This window comes from Phasianus colchicus, chromosome 15 (assembly GCF_987193195.1).
Source record: "Phasianus colchicus chromosome 15, bPhaCol1.hap1.1, whole genome shotgun sequence".
Classification (NCBI taxonomy): Eukaryota; Metazoa; Chordata; class Aves; order Galliformes; family Phasianidae; genus Phasianus; species Phasianus colchicus.
Genome location: NC_143450.1, coordinates 2976388 through 3001607, shown reverse-complemented (window position 1 = coordinate 3001607; position 25220 = coordinate 2976388). Strand labels below are relative to the sequence as shown.

The following is a 25220-nucleotide window of genomic DNA, read 5'->3' as shown; positions in this document are numbered from 1 at the left end:
GTGCTGTTTTTTTTTTTTTTTTTTCCCTTTGCCAGAACATTCTAACGCGCCCGGCGGGGCCCGGAGCCCGTGCTGACAGACGCCTCCGCGCAGGTAACGGCTCCGTCCCGCCGGGCGCCCGGCCTAGGAGCGGCGGGACTATGGGCGGCCGCGGCCCGGGGCAGGTAACGGCGGCGCGCGGGGCCGAGGGAGGCGGAGGGCGGGCGCGAACCCGCAGCCCCGCGGCCGGGGGGCGGAGAGGCGCGCGGCCAAGCCCCGCCCCGGCGGCAGCGCGCGGCCATGAGGCGAGGACCGGCGGAGCGGCGGCGCTCTCGCGAGAGCTCGGTGAGCGGCCTCCGCCTCTCGCGAGACCCGGGCCGGCGGCGCCTCCCTCAGCCCGGCCACATCCCCACAGGCGGAGCGGGGCGGCCGGCGCCGGCGAGCGGAGCGGAGGAGCGGGGCGGCCGCCGGGCACGTGAGCGGGGGGCGGCGGGCGGCGGGCGGGCGGCGCTCTCGCGAGCGCGGCGGGACGCGCAGCCGCTTCTCTCCGTCCCTCCTCCCGTCCCTCCCCCGCCGCCGGCGCGACGGCGAACGGGAGGCGCCGCCGCGGCCCGCAGGTAGGAGCGGCGCCGCCGCGTGCCGGGCCGCGGCCGCCGCTCTGAGGGAGGGGAGGAAGGAGGGAGAGAGCGGGAGGGACCGTTAGGAGCCGCGGCGGGGGGAGGGGAGCGGGCCCGGCGCGAGGCCGCTGCGTGAGGCGCCGCGCGCATGCGCGCCCCCCGCCCCTCGGGGCCGCCCGCAGCGCCCCCGCCCGGCGGCAGCGCCGGGCCGAACAAAGCCGCGGCCTCGGAGCGCCGCCTCCCGCCCGGCACGGCGCTGCCGGCCTGCCGCGCGAGCGGCCGGTTCGTGCGGGGCTGGGTCGCGGCACGAGGCCGGAGGAGGGTGACGGAGGAAGCGCTCTTTCTATTCAGTTTCACTTTCGTGTCGTTGGGGCCGCGGTTGGTGCCGCGCTCGTAGCGCGCTGTGCGCGCAGTGTGTTTGCAGTAAAACGGCGGAACCAGCTGTGCGAGCCTCGGCTGCCGCACTGCTCCGACGGAGCCTTTATGCTGCGGAGTGGAAGCTGAAAAATCCATCTGAAGTCTGTGGCCGTTTTCCTCTCGGTCCCTTTGGGAAGAACGTCCAGTGTCGTTCTCAGCCTCCGAATAGGGCTCTTCCATCCATCTCCCAGTTCTAAGGGCTTCGGGGCTGTGGGTGGGTGCTCTGCTCCCCCCCCCCCCCCCCCCCCCGGACATGGGCAGAGAGCTGCTCCTGTTGGACACGTCTTGTGTGTTTCCCGCAGCTCTGTGCCTTGCGAGCACAGCGGCAGCCTTTTGTATTGCTGAGAGTGCTGCTCGATCCCTCTGAACCTTGCAGCATAACGTGTTAAAAGTCATAATATATCCAAGCACCTTCTCTTCAGAATGTAGCAAACCGCGTGTTAATGTTTTTAATATGTTATTCTGAAGCTAATGAACTTTTGTCTTGAAATTGTATTCGGGGAGTGATTCATGAGTGAATGATGTGGAATAACAGAATGTGGGCGAGGATGCTGGCAACTGGAACTGACCCTGGAGGTGTACAAGGAACGTTTAGGCATTGTGTTGAGGGATGTGGTTTACTGAGGACTATTGGTGACAGGTGGATGGTTGCACTGGATGATTCTGTAGGTCTTTTCCAACCTTGGTGATTCTGTGATTCTGACTGAGCCCTGTGCAGATGTGTGCTCAGTATCCCTGCCCTTTTTCCTGTGCTGGGCAAGGAGATGAATTCAGAGTGCAAATATATTCTCTTCTTTTTCAGAGGGAAGATCTCTTGCTTGTGGTTCTGATGTTGGTTGTAGTGCTGTGAGCCTGTTTTGAAAAGCTCTCTGAAGTTACCGTGTTCTGAAAACTTCAAGTCCCATGTTTGCACATGCCCATAAAAATGCTCATGAATTCAGTGAGAAATGAGAAATACTGCATGCAGCCCTTCTCTGCCATGCACACACCCTGAACTGAACGCTGAGGCAGCCCTTAGGTGGCTGATGGAAGCAAAGCTGCAGAGAAACGATTTTATTTCAGCCTCTTTAATTTATGAACATGTTGGTGCAGCCTCTTTGCTGCTTGCATTTTTTCTCAGCGTTCTCAGTCAGCAAGTCTTAATACTAAATCCCCCACTGTATTTCTCAGCTAACACGCTGTGCAGGGCTCTCCGTGCTGTGTTGTGCAGCCAGAACTCAAACAGGAGGGTTTTCCTTTCGGCACGCCTGCAGCTAGAATGCATCTCTGGCATCAGGAGCACTGCTTGGGAAAGAATGCACTGTTATCCCTGTTCTTGAAATGCCTGCAGGCAGACTTGCACTCGTTGATTAGTCAGAAGGCTTTTTAATTGCTTAACAGAACAAAATACACAAGTTAAAAATTTAAAAAAAAAAAAAAAGACAATTAGCTCTCTGTTAGAATGCTGCTCTTGTTCTCTGGTTTGATCTGTCTACTTTGAAAAAGTGGTGACGGTATGTGCCTTGCCTGTAAGAGTATTTATCTCCAAAACTGATGAGAATGAATAGGAACTGCCTGCTTTGATAAGAGCATGGGCATATGGTTAGTGATACTGGAGTGTCCAGCCTGGGATCCTAGATGGTTCTGTTCTGCAGAGCTCCACTGCTGGCACAGCACTTTGTGGGGCAGTGCTGGAGGCTGTACGTGTGTGTAATGCTGCTGCCTGCTGATAGTCAACAGAGGGCTGCAGGAGTAGGAAGGAGTGCATGGAAGCTATAGAAGTAACAGCCCATTTGTGGAGCAGTCAGTGCATGTGGTGGCTTTTATTCTGTGTATTCTCGGCCACTCGTATTTCTGTTTCTTAAAATACACTTTTTCCTTCCTATACTCTTCCTGTGGTGTCCCAGGGGTCTTTGTTTGCTTCTGTTTGTGTAAGGGAGTCAGTACGCTCTGCAGCTTTATACAGAAAGGGATGTTTGAGTTGATGAAATTACGTAGTGAGCAGAAATAGGAGCTCAGCATCTTATTGTTACAGTGCTCTGTTGTGCACTCAATTGTTAGAAACTGGGTCAGTTCTTTAGTCTTAACTGCTAAAGTAGTTAATTTCCCTCTCATAAACAAGTCTTTTCATGTGTAATTTCTCCGTTCTGAAGCAATCTTCTGTTGCAGTAACTTCAGATCTCAGATTACCACCTGCTCCTCTGATCAAGCAACTCACAGAGATGAAGCTGAACATAATCCTAAAAGTCGGGGCTGTTTCAGTTGTTCCGCAAGGCCTGTAAGGGCTGGCTGAGCTGCCCAGCACAGTGCATGCTGCCATGGAACTCATGCTGCTGAACTCTTTTGAGGTCATAACCTTTGAAGATCGCTTCAGCATTAAATGTTGTTTCCTAGCCTGCAATACTCTGGATACTGATATCTGAAATGGGTGATCTGTATGTTCTGCATGTGAAGCTGCTGGGCATTTTGATCTTCCTCCTTTACCTTTTGGAAAAACGGTGGCCATTTATTGTCCATGCTGAAATGATCCTGTCTGCTTGGGATCAGTGCTTTGATGGTTCAGCAGCCAGAAAACATCTGCATCCAATTTCCTTGCAGGTTCTTGTGTTCACTACCGTTATTTCACAGAGCAACATGGGGAGCTGTCAGTCCAAATCTGTAACTTCCAGATCTCCTGTAGATAACCTTTGTGCCATAATGTGTTGTGAATGGTTTGCTGAGAAACCTATGGCTTCTTCTATGGTAGAGTAAGTTGTTGCAAAACGAATGGCTGCACACCTCAAGGAGAGGAAAAATCTGCGCCTCTTGGTCTGAAAAGTGGGGATTTCAGAGAGGAAACTTTATTTGAGAATTTCATTTCAAAGCTGCACACTCTTCAAAAGTCTTAATGCTGCAAACTGAGGATGTATTTTTCAGCTTCTGAATTACTTCATGACTTCATTGTAGGTGGATTTACTCAAAACACATTGAATTTAATCAAACTGTGTTTTTTTTTTTTAAGTGAAAGTGAAACTGAATAGAAAGTGAACATCATTTCTCATTTTTGAGACTTTTCTATAAATAGTGGAAGAAAACTGGGTAAAAGATGTGTTATAAGAGATCAAGGAATTTAGGATCAATGTGTACACACATAGGAAAGGTGGTGGAAGGAATAGGAAGCTGTAACACTTCCACAGGAGGTGCTCATTTAAGATGGCTGGTGTGATCAAACTGTGAGAACCTGGGGACCAAACTTTGTGAGAAACAAAACTAATTTATGTGGAACCAGAACTCAGTCAGTTCTATTGGGAGTAATCCATTTGCCATAAAAACCAAAGTCATTCTGTAGTGTTTGAGAAATCAGCCTTACGGCCTTACCTGGGCCTTCATTTGGCAGCTGTGTATCTGTAGGATTCAAATTCCTTGCTTTTGTTGTCTGCCTTTACAGAAAGCTCTTGTGCAACTTTCGGATACAGTTTTATCATTGTCCACATTGGTCTGGAAATCTGTTAACGCTTTGGCTTTAAACTTACTTCAGGATAGCTTCATATGGTGTATTTTCAAATCTCGCTATGTCCAAATTTCTGACCACAGATCTTAAAAATGTATATCTGAAACCCTGTCTGTTCCTGTTGTAGCTGAAATTACATGAAGAGCAATTAGTGTAATACTTTCAGCTGAGCTAAATCGTATCTGGATCTTTTGATGGCTTTGTTCAGCCGCACTCATCTTGTTGCTGGGACTCAGTTGATGGCACCCTTGCTTAAAAGCCAGCAGACCTCGGCTGCTGAGAGCTTCTCTGCTGGATGCTGATGTGAGATCCTTCCTAAGCAATCAGTGCACAAACCTGACCACGTGGGAGTTAAAGTTCTTCAGTCTGATTTTTAGCCTTCTCTCCCCTCCTTCATTTGTTGTCTACTTCCGATCTGAAAGAATGGGCATGTTTATGAGTAGAGCACGACAGCGGTAGTAAGATGAGTGATGTGATGGAATAGTGAATTATGTCACAAATGTTTCACTCTGGATAAATAACTCAGATGAAGTTTCCCTAACTCCAGCACTCGGATTGCTGACACCAGCTGCTAAGGGCAGAATCTGTCACCAGCACACAAGTGTCCTAGTGTTCTCCTTTGTGCTTTTCCATAAGATTGCCTCTGTTTTTTTTTTTTTTTTTTTTGTCTTATTGTCCTCCCCATCTTCCTGTTTTTATTTTTCTCCTGCTTGCTTCTTCTGCGGGGCTTTGCAGCAGCATGGTGAGGTTGTGCAGCTCTGTGTGGTCGGAGCACTGCGTCGAATCAGGCTCTGCAGCCCAGTTCCATGCGAGGCTGGGCTGTTAGGTTTTGTTCTCTGATAATCTCTGCAAAGCAGTGGACAATGAGCTGCCAATTGAAAACTGTGACAAGAGGATTAGCGAGCATCTGTTCAAAGAGAAAGGGTTATTTTGGAAAGCAGAGAACTTTCCTGATATAGCAGAATCCTGACTTGTGGAGTCCTTTACCAGCAGGACACACCATGCCTGGCCACAGGGCTGCCTGCTCCCTCACTGTGACGGTCTGCTTTGTAAAGCTCTGCAACGCCTGGCTTGATGAAGAGACTGTTAAGTTTGGTTTCACACCACTCTGTGAGTGCATGAAAGAAAGAGAAGGAAGTTTTACATAGAAATGGAGTAAGGACTGTGGAGCTGTTTGAAGAGTACCAACTGTATGTAAGACAAAATGTGATGCTGGATGGATATGACTCTTTTCTCTCGTTTGGTTTTTGTAGCAGTTCTGAAATGCTGTTTATTAGTCCTCAGGATGTTCAGCCTGTCCTGGATGCCTGCTCAGCATTTGCCTCTGCCCTCCCCTGTTTTCGTTTCACCGTTTCCCTCTGCAGCTCACTGCAGTGCTTTTGTGTCTTCTGCCTCAGATACTTCAAAACTTCTTGTCATCCCATGTTTCTCAATCTCAGTCTTAACCAAATACTGCACAATTAAACTTGCTAGGAAGTAACTCCAAAATTTGTGGGTTTTAAACCCACAAGTGAAATACAAGCTTAAAAGTACCAACAACAAAATGTACAGGAAATTGTATAAAGCAGATATTTTCAGGGATGGAATTCTGGCTAGGTTTTGGGTGCTGTTTCTCTTGTATTCGTTATTTTTCTCCGTGGAAGTGTAATTTCCTATCAGTGCTACTTTTGTATGTAATATGAGAAGGAAATGGGAGGTGCTTTACAATATAATGAAAACAAAGTGGAAAAGCTTTGTGCAGTGCTGGAGCAGGGCTCTGAATTGAGCAGGCAGCTGGGCTAGAGGCACATGCGTAACCTTGACCTTTTTTCTTGTTTCCAGTACAAGAGAAATTGCCTTCTGCACAACTGGACTCTTCAGGGAAAAATCCTTGCTTTTGTTTCACCCTTTCCATTCCTCCCTAAATGTGCCTGCTCTTAGGAGCTGGCTTTGTTTGGAGCTGTGCGATTTCTGTCTGTTTCGTCTTTTAGCCATAAGGAACTGAGGAGCAGTGCAAAAGCAAAACATGTCTGCAGAGATTTGGAAGTACTTTACTGACTGGGGGTGCAAGAGCAGCATGTCCCTTGTGAAATGGTTTCACGTGTGTCAAATTGCTTTATATTTTGTGTCTGTATCCCAAGGCTGAAGGACTATGGGAGAGAAGTATTGCAGCTTATTCCTGCTCTGCGATAAAAACAAATTCTGAAAATACAGCCATTAGTCTGTAAAGTATACTGTTACAAACGTAGAATAAATGCACTTAAATCAGGCATTTAAGCACTAGGTTGGGATGTCTTGTGTGAGGACACCAGGCGGATAAACATCTCTCCTGAGTGCTGGCTTAGGATCTTTAACTGCCACGTGTGGTCACGGTACCAGAAGTGCCAGGAGCGAAGCAAAGCAGCAGCACAGCGATAGGAGCCACAGCTGCCACTGCCTGCAGGGCTGCATGGGGCCCAGTGCCACCTACTGACTCCCAGGTCTCTTTCTGCAGGTTTCCCTTGGGCTCCCAGCCCAGAACTAAGCCTGACCTTGTTTAGCTTGAGGTCTGAAGGTACGGGCTGATGTCACAGCTGCAATATAACAGTAAAGATTCACTTCCTGTGTGCTGCTATCTGTATAACTGCAATTTGAGCAAGAGGTCTTATTTACTTCCTGAAAAATTTGAAACTTGTTTTTCTTGTTCACATCTATCTTCACATCAGTAATTTGATTTTTAACTGCATAAAGATTGAAATATTGTGGTTGGTCTTGTTTACCAGATCTTACAGCAGAAACTTGTTACCCAAACTTCAATTGCTTTTAACTTCCTTTCGTCCTATTCTGTGGTGGTAGAGGTTTCATTTTCAAGTGTGTGTTATATGCCAAAGTCATCTCTGATTCTGGGCACTGAAGGTTTTTTTAATGTCTTCTCACAGAGTGTAGTGCAGCACTGCAGGTTATAAACAAAGCCATAAAACAGAGATCAAGGCTTATATGCTAGTAAGCTTTAGATGCTTTCAGACATCCCAAACTTCTGAAATTCACTTGTCTTCAGTATGAAAGTAGTTTGTTTATTTTTTTGTTTGTTTGTTTTTTTGTAGAAGAGTGGTAGTATGTACAGGAAATACTGCTGTATTTTTATCTGAAACAATATTTGTAGGTTCTGGGTACATCTTGTATCTGTTTTATTATATGATGAAAGCCTTATAAGATTGAGATCTTTAATGTTTTAGATCAACATGATGCATAAGTTTAAAACTGCATCTGTTTAAAGGGATTTATGACTAAAACTGCTTGTTTTTCTACAGAATTGTCTGGTGTTTCTCAGCTTGAAGAAGATCTGCAGTCATTATTGATCCTCTTTCTTGGCGTTACCGCTTTCGAAGTGAAGTTTGCCTAGCTTTGTAGTGCGAGCTTTCTTTTCAGCCATCTTAAACCAAACCAAACAAACAAACAAAGATTTTGATCCGTAAAGTAGACAAGCTATAGCTCTACAATGTCCAAGTCATTCCAGCAGTCATCTCTGAGTAGGGATTCACAAGGTCATGGGCGTGAGCTCTCTGCAGGAATAGGCCTTCTTGCTGCTGCTACCCAGTCTTTAAATATGCCAGCATCTCTTGGAAGGATGAACCAGGGTACTGCACGCCTTGCTAGCTTAATGAATCTTGGAATGAGTTCTTCATTGAACCAACAAGGATCTCATAGTGCACTGTCTTCTGGTAGTACCTCTTCCCATAATTTGCAGTCTATATTTAACATTGGAAGTAGAGGTCCGCTCCCTTTGTCTTCTCAGCACCGTGGAGATGCAGACCAGGCCACTAACATTTTGGCCAGCTTTGGTCTGTCTGCTAGAGACTTAGATGAACTGAGTCGCTATCCCGAGGACAAGATCACTCCTGAAAACTTGCCTCAGATCCTTCTACAACTTAAAAGGAGGAGAGCTGAAGAAGGTTATGGTAGAGATGGCAGATCATCCACACGGGAACCACCGTACAGAGTACCTAGGGATGATTGGGAAGAAAAAAGGCATTTTAGAAGAGATAGCTTTGATGATCGTGGTCCTAGTCTCAACCCGGTAGTTGACTATGACCATGGAAGTCGTTCTCAAGAATCTGGTTATTATGACAGAATGGATTATGAAGATGACAGATTGAGAGATGGAGAAAGGTGTAGGGATGAATCTTTCTATGGTGAGACTTCGCATAACTATCATAAATTTGACAGTGAGTATGACAGAATGGGTCGTGGCCCTGGTCCCGAGAGATCTCTCTTTGAGAAAAAGAGAGGTGCTCCTCCAAATAGCAATATTGAAGACTTCCATGGATTCTTACCGAAGGGTTATCCCCATCTGTGCTCTATATGTGATATGCCAGTTCATTCTAATAAGGTGAGTTATGCACCAGATACTTCTATTTTCCTTTACGTTTTAGTACCTGTTCTGTTTTTACCTATTTCTTTAATTATTTCTGTAGCCTGGTTGCTTTTGAAATGATCTGAAAGTTGGTTTGAGAGTGAGAAAGGCACTTGGTTTATTTACAAGTAATGGTTAACAAACGTTGTAAACCAGGGCTTTACATTAATGTATTTTGTTTGCCCAGATTGCTTAACTTCCAGACAAACAGCTATCATCTACTGGGATATCTTATTTATATTTTACATCTACATGTTCTCTTAACCACAGACATCTGTTTTTTGGTGGGTTTTTTGTTGGTTTGGGTTTTTTTGCAGTGTATCTACTGTGCCCTTCAGGAAGCTAGTTTCAGCTCTCCTCCACATCTATCTTGATTGCCGATTTATACGTAGTTAAGATGCATTCTTGCACAGTTCTGCTTTTTCCCTGTCCAAAGGGAAAGAGTTAATGTAGAGCCCTGGAACCTGTTTGCAAAAGTTTAAAAATAAATAAGTAAAAATAAATCACGTTTTAGATGAGCTCATTCTTGCCTTTTTAATTTCACTTTAACACTCTATCTCATACTATGGCTGAAATTTGTCGTCATTTTTCTCCTTTTTCACAACTTTCTTAGACACTTCAAACTCACTTTTTATTGTCCCATGTTGCATCTATCCCTGTAGACTCTCCGAGCAATCAGCCTGCTGCTGCAGTATCTGCTCTGTGTTCCTAGTAGTGTTCTTTACTTGGCTGGCAGGTAGAGTTGGGTCTTCGGGTCCGTTCAGTCACGCTGAGGCTTCCCTCTCAGTTTGTCCACCAGTGGTTCAGCTCTCTGCAGCGGTAGCACTTTGCTCAAAATGGCCTGGTTATTCAGACGGTATTTTCAGAGCCTTCTCACTTTCAGCTTTTCCAATTTGACTCATCTTGCTGATTTGCAGGGTACTAGGCAATTGAATTGGCTAATTGGCAAACACAGTGCACCTCTTGTCACGACTAGTGGCTTATTAGCCTTCAATTGGAAAGGCAGTACATGCCATGGCTGTGAAATTGGTACCATGTGGAATTACTGTTACTAACCATTTCTTTACAGTTACCTCTCAAAAAGTGCTGCTTCTATGCATCCGATCTTGTTGAAACGTGAATTGTCCCCACCAGGAGCTGATCAACACGCATTAGAGCACGTGCTGTGCTACTCCAATTGATCCGACACTTTACAAACTTGTTTTGCTTTAATTACTGTATATAAATTAATCACAGCAGTCTGGGTTTCTTGTCTGCGTACTTTCAAGACATTCATTTTTGTAAAAGGTTTAAATATGAACAATTGAAATGCCACACTCAGTTTTGTATAAAGGACTTCATTTGGTTAGATTGAGAACGTAAACTTCTGAGGCCCTTGAAGATGGCAGCCAGTACTCCTGTAAGTAGGGTTCTTTTTAGCGTTTATCCTTCGTTTGCTTTGGTATGAAGGTCTGTTTAATTAAAGGCTGTCCAACCTGAAGTATCTTTCTAAGCACAAGAAATACCAAATTCTTTTGACAGCATAACTTAAGTGACTGACACCTTCCACGACATACAAACCCATCTTTTTTAGTAACATGTTTGCCTTAAGCTGCTGAGAACATCACAAAATATTTGAGATTGGATCTTCTGTTTCTTATGACCCGAGTTTGGGTTTTGTTTCTGTTTCGGAAATCACGGTATGGCAAGAATTGTTCTCTTTCTCTCCTTTTTTCCTCCACTTTGCATATCTAACAGTTACAGAGTTTCCTATTCTGTATCTCCTCCAAAATTAAATCAAGTAGAACTTAACATTTGAAGTAATTTGATTTGAACCAGAATGTATGGAAAGCAGAAAGGGAATGCTTTTCTTAGCTAGGACAATATAAACTCATTATTATAATGTCAAAATCTCACTTTCCCGACCCCCAATAAAAATACTATGGAATATAAAACAAGAAAAATTATATGATAATGCAGTGTATCTGTTTTAGCCCAACGAGACAGACGGCTACCCTTGGAGCCTGGCAGGCTAGTCCTCTTTTTGCTCTTTTAGTGATGTTACCGCATGCTTCATTAATTTGTTGCATACAGACTCTGATCCAGCCTGTTTTGGCTAATTAGGAAGGAAGTTTAGCCCAGCTTTTTAGTCCATCTTGATCCCTTTGTCAAGGAATGAGGAGTTGAAGCTTAGCCACTGCTTTCCCTGCAAACAAAGAGCCTGGTGCAGTACGAGCAGATGAGTTTGGAGGTTAAACACTTGAAACTGTGATATATCTCAGAGGGAAAACATGGCTGTGTCCCTAATAAGGCAGTATCTAAAATTAGGTGCTTAAGTTTGGCCTGCTTTTCTAGAGAACATTGTGTCCTCCTGCTTGCATCAACTGAAGCAAAAGTGATCTCCATTTTAATAAACTTCATTGAGAATTTCTTTAGCTTAACACAAATGCCCAGAATTAATTAGTGTCTGTAAATATCTGGGGCCCTGCAACCTCAGACAAGTGGCACCTCAGAGCAGGTACAGGAAGGGAGCAAAGCAGTGCAGATTAAGAGCTCTATTTAATATGAACTTAATAACATGGATGAGCCATTGTTGTTCTGGAAAGTTTCCCTAGGGGGAAAAAAAAAAACAGTTTATACATCAGATCTCTCCTCTGCTTATTTTTTTCTTTGCCAATTTAAAAAAGTGTTTGAAGTGCGAGAATCAGATCCCCAAACTTTGGCTCTGGTTTGCAGATAAGTTCAATTTCAGTTTATAATAATCTCCAAGTACGTGTTAAGGCAGCTCCAAAGGTGTGTTAAACTTGCAGAGTCAGTCTGTGGGGCTTGTGAGGCTTCACATGTAGTGCAGCTGAATTTAGGGGGCTGTTAGTGTTAGAAGGGCTGCTTTGTGTATTATAGCACTAAAACTTGTTACTGGCTTTAAAACTGAAGAATATTTGCTTTAAAGTACTGAGTGTTTCACAGATAGAGGGCTTATTTGCGGGGCTTTGGGGCTTCTGTTTGCAACCTAATTGCAAGTATATTTGCAGATTCATAGTAGCAGAGCCTACATCTTGTGTGGTTAACAAGAAGTGCTCATTTTCCACCTTGTTTTTAAAAATAAATTCATCCTGCTCCATGTTCTCTTCTGTATATCATGGAGTGTAGTAGCACAGTGTAGCTTAATGCTGGTACTTACCGGAGATGGGAGATGCAGTTTGTTCTCCTTGGTGGGGAGCACAAGGTGGGCACTCAGGGCACACAGACTGGAAGCCCCGCTGCAGGGAGGATGGCTGTAGTGTGGAAGTGAACAAAGCAGGGAAGGGCAGGGCTTGGGAAATCCTTTACCTAAAATGAAGGATGTATGAAACAGTCGACCAGTGCAGTATATGTGTTTGCATCCGAAAAGACAGCCGATGAAAACCCATTAGTTGTTAAACTGCTCCCCAGAAGATGTAATTACTCTCCGCTGTGATGCTCCCTATGGGCATAAAGCTGTCCTGTCCCACCCACCTGCTGCTGGTCGCTGGCTTACTGAGCAGCAGCAGGGTGGAAGTAACCCCGGGGGTGTTACACAGCCATCTGTGTAGCAGTGACTCTTAAGTTCTGTCACTTGCTTACAGCGCACGCTGGGGCTGGTGTATGTAACACTGGGATCTGATGGTCAGGCTCTGTACCTAACAGAGGAGTCCCTGTGCCTCCTCTGCTCTTGACATAAAAAAACCAGGGAGGTGGACTCCTTTCATAACCAGTATAAGATGCAGGGAAGCAGAAGGCCTTGTTCCTTTCTTGTGTTGAGGCCAGAACCAGAGATGCTGGAAAGCCACTAGCTAGTGTAAAAATACCAGTAAGAGGAGAGGAGCTCAGGTAGCCCGGAGGGTACAGCTACTGCACTCAGCCAAGATGCTGGCTCTTCTCTAGTAGCTTCAGCAATTGCATGGTGCATTACCCTTTGTGCTGCTGACCTCTCTCAACTCTTGCTCTGTATGTGATGGATATTTCCACTAAGAACTTCACTGTGATACTGAGGTAATTTGATGTAGTTTTATTATTCCTCCTTTCTACCATCTTGATTAGGTCCCATTTCTCTTGACTATTCCCCTCAAATGCTCATAAATTTTTATATTTCACATGTGTAGTTGTCCTAGCTATGCACTTTTGTTTCTTTTAGTCTTTCCTTTCTGAATTCCTTGCAGTTTCTTGGCTCTTTCTTGGCTTTGGAAACTTGAGTCTGTAGTCCACATTCATCTTTGATAATCTGAGGAATGAAGCAGAGAGTAGAGGAAATTCTAAAATTCTAAAAAAAAAAAAAAAAAACATTAAAAAATTAAAAATCTCAGCACTTGTGCAAGTTGGAACGTCAGCAATACACATGTGAGCTATAGCAGGTAGCCTGCAAGCTTCGCATGTTGGAGGCAGGGTGAAGCCCAAGGGCATCTTTCATCAGATACCTATCCACACAAAATAGGGGTTCAGAAGTAGGTCCAGCTTCAGTGTGTCTCCAGAACACTAAAAAAGTATTTTGATATCTATGCATTCATCTTAGATACTTCAGTTTAGAAAAGAAGATGATATGCTACAACAGTGTTATTTTGTTAGAAATAGCATGTCGTGTGTGGCTTTTAACTTTGAGTTATTTACTTTGCTGCAGGAGTGGAATCACCATATCAATGGAGCGACTCACGGCCGACGCTGTCAGCTGCTGCTTGAAATGTATGAATTTGAAGTACAGTAAACATTCTTGTGGCATGAGAGCAGTATAAGTAACCAACTGTCAGCTGTGATGCTCAGAGCAAGCTTAGAAAAACATGCTGTGTGTTGCAGAGAATAAAGATACGCTACTTTAAAAGTGCATTTTTGGGACACAAAAGGACTGCTGGTTCTTAAATTCTGAATCCTGCTGATGCCTTAAATGCCTCCAAGGATGGGGACTGCATGTCCCTGGGCAGCCCATTCCAACACCAGCCTGCCCTCCCGTCAAGGAACGTCTTCCTGCCCAGTCTGGGCCTCCCCTGATGCACCTTGAGGCCATTTGTTTGCATCCTATCACTTGTGAATCTGCTGCAACTTTATTTTTTACTAATCAGGCTTGTGCCAAGACTTTTTTTTTTTTGTAAAATGAGCTTATTCTATGCAAATTATAATATAAATCAGCAAGCCTTGTTACTTTGAATGTAGGAATTTTCTCATAAAGACTAGCACTCCCTGTTGTAATTAGATACTGCAGTTTATGTAATATGTAAAGGTATTGCAGCCTATATGAAAATAGATATAAAAATTACCGCATAGTGAGAGGAGATTGGATTTTTCTTACCTTTATTCTTTTTTCTTTTTTGCGTTTTTTCTTCTTAAGATATCCAGAATGGAACCCTGACAGTGATTCAGGACATGGAATGTAAGTAATGAATGGTGGATAGTGGACATGATACTCTTCTGCTGGTTTAAGCAGTACAGTTCTAATCAAAGCTGTGTAGTTTGGGCTGTTATTTAATCTAAATGCTTTAAAGTAATTTTGAAAATTATTACTGTCATTTGAAGCTGCTTTTTAACATTTAATATGAAACAACCTACCTTCTTCAAATGGGTAGCTCCCCATTTTGAGAGAGTAAAAGCAGTTCAAGTTGACTTGTGCTTGGATACTCGTCAGGAATTGGATGGCTGGAGGAAAAAGGCGTCACAGTTTTTGTTCTGATTTTTTTTTCCCTTTTTCTAGGGGTGATCCCTTCATGTTGCAGCAGTCCACAAATCCTGCACCAGGAATTCTGGGACCCCCACCACCTCCATTCCACCTGGGAGGGCCTCCTGTTGGGCCAAGAGGTAATGCTGGCAGGCATCAGACTGGATGCCCTTTTCTGAAAATCACCTCTCATGAATTACTGGACTTAATCATTTGTGTTCCTGAAGCTTTTTATTATAGCCAGATATTTTGGTAGTAGACAGTGCATAGTCACAGCAGTAAGCACCAGCTTTTCCACATGTTATGGGGTTTTAGATGCTTTTTTTGAAAAACAAACAAAACCCTCTATGTCTGCTAGACTTGAGTTGTTGATTTCTGATCAGTGTCTTAGAACAACAGAGCAATGCTCTCTGAGAGGTGGAACTGAAATGCTTTTGCTTGTTTTCCTCACCATAAATACTTTGTTTCCACACTTTCACCTTTCTTCCCTCTTCTAACTATTGGGCACATTATTATGGATTTCTTCTTTCAGCTGTTGGATTAATCAACCAACGTGTGCTTTGGGGTCATGCATGTTTTCCTGTGTAGCAATCTGTTGCACATCTTCTGTTTAGCTACCTTCATGTTGGTGGATTTTTGTGAAACTTGGAAGAATTCAATGTCTTCAGTCTTTTCTCCCTAAATTAATTTGAAATGGAATTGAGAAATAGATTTGGGGGCCTTATCTTCCCAGAAAGGCAAGATAAGAATCAGGTTCTCACCTAAAGTCATTATTTCTTACTTTATAAATAACTCAAGTGAGTAAAAAGCAAAACTAATTAATTTACCTGATCCTGACTGATAAAAAATATCTCAGGGATCTTAAAGGAGTCTTTGAATGATAAATGTTTAAACAGTTAATGTCATTACAGTATTATTGTAAAATTTTCAATATATCTCAAACTTGATTTTTGAAATATACAAGACTAATGGCCTTTTTAGGCTTAGTAATACTAATTTATCAATTAATAATACTACTTAAGTGGCTTTTTAAAACTTGACGTAATACTGTTTTAGTGTTATAAGTTCTCTCCAGAACTTGTAAAGAAGCTGTTAATAGCAGCCTTGTCAATTGAACTAAGCTTGCTTTTTTTTTTTTTAATTTCTTGAAGGAGCTGGAAATGGAAACATGCAAGGACCGAGACACATGCAGAAGGGCAGAGTGGTTAGTATTAAATAAATGTAAAGTCTTTAAAGGATGTGAGTATTTGTATGCAGATATGCTTTTTCTTTAATAAAATGTATTGGGTTTGGGGTTATTTTTTTTTAAAGGAGTGTCTTTTAAAACAATTTCATACTGAGATTTCTTGGTGTGGAAATATTGAAGCTTTGGAAAGAGATTGTTTCATTTTGCCAAATATTCTACAAAATGTTTGTTTTCAGAAGTTTATACAGTCTGCATGTTCTCTTATGAAGAAGAGACGAGACAATCTCCTTTCTGTACAGCTGTCACAGCAGGCATCTTCCTCTGAGAATCCTTGGAGGTGCTGTGCATTTTCTGCGTGTCTAGTTTTGATTACTAATTAAGACTTTATAAACAATAGTAAATTAAAAAAAGAACAGATCCTTGAAAAATGTTATTTTAAAGTTAGTTGGTACACATGTTGTGTATGATGTGTGTACTTTATCCTCAACAGGAAACGAGCAGAGTTGTTCACATCATGGATTTCCAGAGAGGGAAGAACTTGAGATATCAATTGCTTCAGCTTGTTGAACCATTTGGAATAATTACAAATCACCTGATTCTAAACAAAATCAACGAGGTAAGATTGGGCCCTTTATTAGTGCTGTTGGAACTGCTTGATTTCTTTGGTATGCTTACTGTCTGAGTTGAAATTCTAGTAAAAGGATGTGCTTGGCTTCTAAGCCAGGTAACATGTCACCAAGCTGATGTGTGATGGGAAGAGTGACTAGTGTGTGTTTCCTTTTACAAATACTGTAATACTGCATCTCAACTTAAATATTGTTAAGAATCATTCTAGATGGTTATTTCTAGCTTAGAAAATACAGTTTGCAAATTCAATTTTTGTTTTATTATTCTCTGGAAACTCAGTTTATACATAAGTGTCATATTTTGAAGGGAGGAAAAAGCCAGTGTATTTTCACAGAGGTGAAAAAGCATGAAAGGAATGCAGGAAGCAACTGAATGTTCTGAATCCAAATCTAAAATGTGTTTGTGCACATGAAGTATGTGAAGTTCATGCCAAGTTCTATAGGCCAGTTAATATCACCAAAAGGCAGTTTTTGGTTTTGATGCAGACATTTTTATGAGAAAAAAGGGAGAGCTTGAGACCTTAAATAAAAACAGCAATTCCTTGAAAGTGTGGTGCTTAATCTGTTTTTATGTTTTCAGGCATTTATTGAAATGTCAACCACTGAAGATGCTCAGGCTGCAGTAGAGTACTACTCAACAACACCTGCACTGGTATTTGGTAAACCAGTCAGAGTCCACCTGTCACAGAAGTACAAGAGGATAAAGGTAAAATATTTCTGCTTATTTAAACACTATTTCAGTCTGAGACAGTGATTGTTACCTGGCCACTGCTTTTAGATTGTTACTTCACAGCTATATCAAATTAATCAAGGGATATAATTTACTTACTTGCTTTAAGTGATGCAATGTTAAGTGTACTTCTTATAGTATCTACTTTAAACAATTCATTCACTCTTTAATTTTAGAAACCTGAAAGTAAACCTGACCAAAAAACGGAGCCACCAAAACCAGAACTTGGTCGTGTGATTCACCTCAGCAATTTACCTCATTCAGGCTACTCTGATAATGCAGTGCTCAAACTGGCTGAACCATATGGAAAAATTAAGAACTACATACTCATGAGGATGAAGAGTCAGGTAACTGACTGCAGGAGCTTAGTGTGTGGGGGTTGGAAGCTAAGACACAACTGTGAAGAAGTGTAGGCTGCTTCTGTAGCATAGATACGGAAATTGTGTAGGTGGTTTGCTATTTAGCTTACTGTGTAAGTCACTGTAATGTGAGCTGCTTTAAAAAAAAAGGAAAAAAGAGACACAGTAAAAGCAGACATTAGCTGCGAAGTATAATTTAGCATTAGACTTTTTGTTATATATATCTCAAGGCATTTTGAACTCTTTTTTTAAGACTGAAGAAACAGTACCTGTGAAACATTAATATCTATCTTCTGCTATTACATGTTTCTTTCACTTAGGTATTTGTTCTTTAAGTGGAAGCAGGTCTGTGTTTCTCTCAAGATGGTGTATTGCACATGTATAGTAAAACACTTTGAATGCATGTATATATGATTTCCACATGTACACAAGAATTTTAAATATTTAGCAGAATTGAAAAAAAATTTTTAACTTCCTGGTATTTTTTTCAGAGATGAATTCTTGAATCCCACAGTGCCACACTCATGTTATGGAATCAGAAATAAGTAGAATCTATTGTATGACCCCTGAGATGTCCTCCTTAACCTTATTGCACTGGAAAAACAAAAGGACCTTGCTCTGTTTGGTGCAGAAGCAGCTCTCTTCTGTCTCTCTTCTGTGCTTTTAAAAGCTTGTTCAGCAAACACAGTGTGTCATAGGCTTGTTTCATGGAGGAACACCTCACAGAGCAAGACTTCTTTTTTCTAGGCCACTGTCTGCTGCTTTTCTGTTTCAGACTTCTCTTAAAAAAATACAACTTCCTCAGTACCTCAAAACTCCCAAACCCTTCAGCACCAAGTAAATGAGAGAAGTGCTTTTTTAGTTGATTTGTATTTCACTTTAAGGTGACTTTTCTTTCCAGATTACTTAAATACCTGATATTTAATTTGTAAACTTTATAGAGGACAGATATTACTGAATTCAAAAGCAAGCTTATGCAGGACACTTCAGCAAATACTAAAATGTGTGGCTAGTTTAAAGGACTTGGACAGAGCCAAGTCTCATAGTTTGGTTTCAGCATTTTGAAATGCTGTGTTCTAAGCTAAATAGCTTTGCCAGTGGGAGTGTTACGTATTTTGTAATTTGTGATGTGTACTTTAATCTTTTCAGGCTTTCATTGAAATGGAGACCAGAGAAGATGCTTTAGCGATGGTTGAACATTGTGCCAACAAAGCTCTTTGGTTCCAAGGCAGATGTGTGAAAGTGGATCTATCTGAAAAATACAAGAAATTGGTGTTAAGGGTAAGTTGTATTTTTAGTTGCAGACTGTTTTCTGATTGTAAGTGGAGGTGTAAAGTGAAGTAGAAGACACCTCGTTTCTTGAGAATTCAGCGCAACTTTGAAAATTCATTATAGAATTTTCTGGCTGCTTAAATGATATATAGCAGGAGTGTGGTGTTCTGAGGTGTAGGACAGAATGAAGGGTTTTCCTTTCAGATTGAAAAAAATGAAAAATCATATTTTAAAGTAGTCTGTGTAGCTCTTAACTAAACATTCTGTTTAAACATACTCTTCCGTGGTTCCTTTTTTCTCATCCTTCTCTGCAAATGATCTGAGATTTTAAAATCACAAGCTAGGTGTCAGAACTATGTGTATTATAAGGCTTTGCCAAGTTTCTAATTAACAGCACATTTAAATAAGGGCTCTTTATTCTGGAGTATGGAAAAGTCTTACATATGATTGTGCACCAAAAATGAATGTTGTGACAAATTCAAACACTTAGCCAGTGTATCAACTTGTGCATTATTAACATGGAAGATATGTGGGATTTCCTATTCAGTAACTCCTAAATAAGCAAAATGATGCAAGTCTTCAGCTTCCTGCATAGCCCGCTCCTAATGGTAGTGAGAAGATTAGATGGGCTGACTTGTACTGTTGCTTGCAACGTGCTGAATCAGCTCAAAAACCAAAGATGTTGTACATGATTTTCTCTAGCAGACTACCCTGTTTTTGTGCTGAGTTAGAGAGTTTTGGTGGAGACAGATAGGGCTTCTCGATCGGTGAGGTACTGTAACAATTTAGTAGTTCATTGATTGGTTGCTATCTGGGCATTGTAGAAGAGTACTTATGGATTAATTTAATTGGTAGTGCTTGACTAGATTAACTCAGACCAGACAGAACAATGTTTCAACATTTCTATAAATAATACTTCGCTGTGACTTAAGACTTTTCTTCTTATAATTTTAGATTCCAAACAAGGGAGTTGAACTTCTGAAAAAGGATAAAACTAGGTAACTACCAATTATTAAAACATAATGTTGTTTAAAAGGAAATATGAAAATACCCTACCCAAAGCATAGAAATTAGACAGAAGAAGTCTGGCAAGCTCTGAGATCATCATGTTGTTTGTGCAAAAAGATTAAATGTTTTTTTATGGTACCTATCCTTTTCCTCTAATGAAAGAGACTTCACAGCCTCCCCAGGCTGCTCAGGAAATCTGCTGCAGTCCTTAATTATCCTTGCCTTCCCGCAGTTTAAACCCATGAGCAGTTGTATTGTCTTGAAAGGACAGTTCCTCCTTGCAGCAACCTCTTGCATGCTTGAATTCTGTTTCCCTCAAGCTTCCATTTTCTGAACTAAACAAACACAGTTCTGAAGCTTGTCTAGAAGAGCTAAGCCTGCTATTTTTTTAGTCACTTCTGGATGCTATTCAGATTCATAAGCAAGTGTTCTTTCTTTACAGAAAGAGAACATATTCTCCAGACAGCAAAGACTCTCCAAGTGATAAGAAGTCTAAGACTGATGCTACTCAGAAACCTGAAAGTGGCACTGTAGAAGATAAAGTAAAAGAGGAGAAGCAAGATGATGCTGCTGAGCCATCAGGCACTAAAAGCAGTGAGCAGGCAGACCAAGATGAGCCTAGTTTACTCCTTGAATCTGAAGATGAGCTTCTAGTGGATGAGGAGGAAGCAGCAGCGCTGCTGGAAAGTGGCAGCTCAGCAGGAGATGATGCAGATGTTGCCAATTTAACTGATGTGACTACCGAAGAAAAAAAGGACCCGGCTGATGATGTGACCGTAAAAACCGAGGGAAATGTTGTGGCCAATCCAGCAGCAAAGAAAAAGCTTAAAAAGGTAATCATATTGCAAGCTACTTGAGTCTAGAAAACTCTTTAAGTTGAACAATGCACCACAGTATTCTATTTCACATCTTTTTCTGTGGGTCTTTAAAATGTGTGCGTGTTGCACCTGTTTGAAGAGAAATGGGTGTTAAAGCTTCTATGAAGAAAGAAGATCCCATTGGATGCAACTTGCAAATGAAATCAGTTATAAATCAGTGTTCTTATTTTGACAGAAGCCACTAACTTGTGCATTTCCACCCGTCTTATTTCCTGGGGTTTTTCTTAGCTATCTCTGCTTCTTTCTTCACTAACGTTAAGCAGCCAGGGAGCTATTTAAGCTATTTATCCCTAACAAGCCAGTCTGTAGTTGCTCTTTTGAGCACTGAACAGAACAATGACATTTGGCTGGGGGAATCATAAGAGACTTGAGGCTGTTTTAGACTTGAACAAAATTGTATGAGTGTCTGCTAATTATGCTGAGCTGTAAAGGCAGGCAAGTCCATTTGGGTTAGCCAAGGCCATTTCCAATTGAGAAAGGGAAAAAAAAACCCAAAAAAAACATGTAGTTTTAAGGTCTTGGAAGCCATGTGCTTCTTGCTGTGAACTTAATTTTTCTCACCAGATGATCACATGCTCTCATAGTTGTTTCTCCTACCAGCTGCTTTTTTTCTTTTTTTTTTAAATCATACTTGGTTATGTGGAGTAGGATGCAGAATGCATGCAAAACTTCAGTAACATTATTGACTGGAATGTTTATTTTTTCCTTTTTGGTAGGAAGGGGGAGAAAAAGAGCATATTCCCTGCTTTTAAATGAATTCAGTGTGCATTGTTTTCAGTCCTGGGGAATCCTTCTGTCAGAAGGTAGTTGTGCAGTGTTGGGGTTAATATTGCCAGTGTGAATGGCAGTGACTATTTCTTGTCACACGGCTGTATGTCAGGATAAGGCACCTCAAACCCAAACTTGTTTCCTTGAAGAACTAAACTCCTAGAGCACAGATACAAAGCTAATGCTGCTTTTCGCACTGTTATTCATGATTGCTGTTAGTAAAGTGGAATACTGATGTCTTCCTATCAGTTTCACTTGCCTGGTGGTGAAGTTGGTTTTTAGGAGACCTCCACACACTTTATGTTTGTTTTCAATGGAGAAGCTCCAAGCTTTCCACTGGTTAAAAGAGGGCTCTTAGTTTTTCTTTTTATGAACTTTTAAACTATTGTACCTATTTCTGGTAAGATTCTACCTTTCACATAGGCTTGAATTTGAGGATCTTTTGGGATTGTTTCAAATAAAAACTGCATTCCAAAATGACATTCATTTAATTAAAAAAACTTCACGTTAGAGAGACTTCCAAAATAACAGATTAAAAAAAAAAAAAAGAAATTATCAAGACAAAGGTCACATATTGGTGTGATAAAACAGTGGACACTCACGATGCTAAATTGTTCATTCCAAATTGAACACTTGACTCTGGAAGCAGTGGAATACTTTTAAAAGAACCCATTACACTTCTGCATGTCTGAGTAACGTTTTGAACAAGTGAACTTCTTAAGATGGTTTGAGGGAAGCCATTAAGAATAAGGTGACTTAAGGAAAACGTTTTCTCAACAGCGATACGTGGGTGGCTTTCCACGGAGCATGGAAGGCTTTGTCACTCTAGATGAGGTTGGTGATGAAGAAGATTCAGATCATCAAAAACTTCGGAAGTCGGGTTTGGCAGTAAAATCTGCTGGCAAAAATGATGATAGTTTGGCAGAAATCAAAGTAGACAAGATTGAGGAGCCAGAGCAGGAAAATGAAACGTTAGAAAATGGTACCAAGACTGAAGATAATCTGAAGGCTGAAGCTGTTGAAGCTTCCGATCCCACAACAGCGCAAGATCCTGAGAAAAATGCCCATGAAAATATAGACACCCAGGAAGAACAGGAAACAAAGAATGTCCAAGAGAAAGCTCTTATTCCAGATGAATTTAGGATTGGGCCATACCAGCCAAATGTTCCTGTTGGTAAGGCTGTTTTCATTTCTTTTCAAATCTGTCTCTATACATTGCAGTAGCATTTCTCATTTCATTTGGCTTTATTTCTGGCAGTGTGTTGCCTCTGAGCCTTTCATTTGAGGGCTCTCCATTCTTCTCTTCTCCACTCCTCCCCTACCTCTAGTATTCTCTTTTTTTTTCCCCCCCTCATTTTCATTCAGTTTTCCATAACACTTTCCTTAGGCAGAAATTAAATTGGAAGAGGTATGTTTTAGCAACACTAATTCAATTAATAGCACAAATCACAGTAGTGATATTAGCCTAGATTCATACTAACTGCTCAAAAGGCACAAATTGGTCTCAGAACGCTATTAGTTCTTTAGAAGGAATCAATAAAACAGACCCTTAAACTGAAAGGTTGATTTAAAAAAAAAAGAAAAAAGTCTGCACATATTTAGCTATTACTGTAGGCCCCTGGCTTGACTAAACTAAGCCAAAGACTTCTAAAGACAAAGCAGCTTTTAATGTAAAGTGGATTATGGTTTTAAGATTTAGCTTGAAATGACATATGACATTAAAGAAATGATGTAGAGTAGTTCTCTTAGTTTATTTTGTGGTGTTTACTTCTCTAGGTGTGAATTATGTGGTACCCAAAACAGGGTTTTATTGCAAATTGTGTTCCCTGTTCTACACAAATGAAGATGTTGCAAAAAAGACCCATTGCAGCAGCCTTCCTCATTATCAAAAGTTGAAGGTAAGGCAAAAACTTGTTCATTTTAAGTGGCGTGATTCTTTCCTTGGGGAATAGATCTGAATGAGACTGGACTGACGAGGAAGAAAAAAAAAAAAAAGCTTCCAGGCAGTTGAAATTGGCTTATTCTATAACTTCTAACTCAAGCTAGACTTCTCTAAAACGTCATATTTTGAAAAAAGTACCCAGGATACACACTGTGAAAGATGGGCTCCAGCATTTTTTTGCAAACTTGGATTAAAGTGGGCATTCTGATTGGAGCAGAGGCCAGGCTTAGAGTTAGTGGCACAAAGTAGATACTGGTGGCTCAGATCTTCTCCAGTTGGCCCTTTGAGAGAAATTTTAACTGGTCAGAAGACCATAAGCTAAATTTAAATATTTTTGTTAAAAATCCATATTTGCAACTTCTGATTTTGTGAGCATGTTTGACAATTCCTAATTGGATGAGGTATCACATGATTGCATGGCATGAATGGTAATGCTGCTGCTGTATTTTTGTATTGTGAGCTGCTTTTAAATACCACTTCCCAGAAAGGGAAGTTCTAAACAAGGCTCTAATAATGCAGTGTTCACATCATTTGATTTCATATTGGCTGATTATGGAGCTGAAATCAAAGCCCATGGGTTCTGTAGAAAGGAAGAAGGTGGTATCTCAAACCTGGAAACGTTTGCTTTCTCCTGTGCAATGCTAGGCAATCCAGAAGCAAATACAGGGCTATGCACTTAGAAGGCAGGGGGCACAAACAAATGTCTCAAAGCAAGTAACATTATCAAGGAGTAGATGAGAAAATAAATTACCATGCAGAATCCAGTAGTAAGAAAAACCCACCTCATCCATCACCCATAGCTTTTTTTTTCTTTTTCTTTTTTTTTTTTCCTCCCATTTGAGGTACCTGATCTGGGGATGTTAAAGGCTTGATATAAATGGGGAAGTGGGGCAAATGATGCTGAGACCTGATAGCGACTTAATAGCTTTGACACTTAAATGAAACCTGATTTCCTTTTTCCGTGGCACAAATAGACTAAAGTGAGCTGCTCTTGAGTGCCTTGTAATTTTGGTGTGTTTGTAGAATTGGGGAGGGAGGAGGGAAAAGCAGCTTTTTATTTACAATGGCAAAGCACTTTGCTGGCTGGGAGTCAAAGTGATGCCAAATTCCTCAAATTTCTGACATAACCCTTCTCTAGAGAGGGGAGATAACAAATTTCAAGCAGGTAAGTGGCACAGCTACAATCATAAATCCATGGCAGTGGGCAAGTCACTCCCTTAGCTTGCCGGCCTGTTAGGAAGGCGGTGACGGCAGGGCCACGTAAATGCTTGCATGGCTGCCGTGCAGGTATCTGCTGTTGGTGAGCTGGATGCTCAGTCATGTCATGATAACCTAGTGCTTCAGAGGAGCTCTGCTTCATTTCTTCTTGTGAAGAAGTGCCAGTGATGTTTGTTATTACCTTTGAAGGCAACGTTCATAGATTTTTACAGGGTGAAAATGGGGTTAATCTTTATGGGCTTAATGTTGTGACTGTGAGAAACTCTGAGTATATCCAAAATGTGGTTGATTTCTTTTAACAGAAAATTCTGGATAAAATGGCAGAAGACTACAGGCAAAAGAAAGAAGCGTAAAAAGAAGGATGGATGTAAGGAAAACAGTGGCTTTGTTCTTAATGTTAATCTTTTTTTTAAGAGCAGTACAAGTAGTAGATGGAAATACTGTATTCTTTTGTTTTGTTTTGTTTTAGTGAGATACAGTAGATGTTATAGGTCTGTTCATGTGTTCAGTGTTGTAGCAAAAAGCATAAGCAGTTAAGTTAATGAAAAAAATTTGTTCTTAATGTGGGAATGGCAACAAGTTTTCGTTTTGACACTGAGCTGTAAAAGAAAAAATCTTGCATCCTTGTGGAAAGCTCATCTATGGCAAGAAAATTTCCTTGAAGTGAAATTTCCTACTTTCAAGCTTCGAAAATTCGTCTATCCATTCTCAATAAAAAATAAAAAGTAACACTGTATTTTT

General features: G+C 41.5%; 1 protein-coding gene across 12 annotated transcripts; it reads left to right on the top strand.

The window, feature by feature from the left end:
• Positions 1-25208, top strand: MATR3 (matrin 3). 12 transcript variants are annotated; one of them, XM_090150879.1, is made up of 15 exons: positions 1-93; positions 7752-8830; positions 13467-13528; positions 14169-14210; positions 14529-14632; positions 15644-15696; positions 16169-16294; positions 16885-17010; positions 17211-17381; positions 18543-18674; positions 19620-19663; positions 20116-20506; positions 22100-22493; positions 23096-23217; positions 24782-25208. In XM_090150879.1, the coding sequence occupies exons 2-15, from the start codon at positions 7940-7942 to the stop codon at positions 24830-24832; spliced, it is 2709 nt and encodes a 902-aa protein (XP_090007005.1). In that variant the 5' UTR covers positions 1-93; positions 7752-7939; the 3' UTR covers positions 24833-25208. The 12 variants fall into 12 exon arrangements, with proteins under 12 accessions (XP_090007005.1, XP_031453843.1, XP_031453845.2 ...); XM_031597983.2 differs by having other exon boundaries at positions 33-164; XM_031597984.2 differs by lacking the exon at positions 1-93 and adding an exon at positions 270-324.
• The last annotated feature ends 12 nt before the right edge of the window (positions 25209-25220 follow it).

What these genes read in the sequence shown, in the direction of transcription:
- MATR3 (XM_090150879.1), top strand. Translation starts at nt 7,940, where the DNA reads ATGTCCAAGTCATTCCAGCAGTCATCTCTGAGTAGGGATTCACAAGGT. An exon ending in TGTCAGCTGCTGCTTGAAAT is followed by an intron (nt 13,529 to 14,168) that starts GTATGAATTTGA and finishes TTTCTTCTTAAG; the next exon opens with ATATCCAGAATGGAACCCTG. An exon ending in CTCATTATCAAAAGTTGAAG is followed by an intron (nt 23,218 to 24,781) that starts GTAAGGCAAAAA and finishes TTCTTTTAACAG; the next exon opens with AAAATTCTGGATAAAATGGC.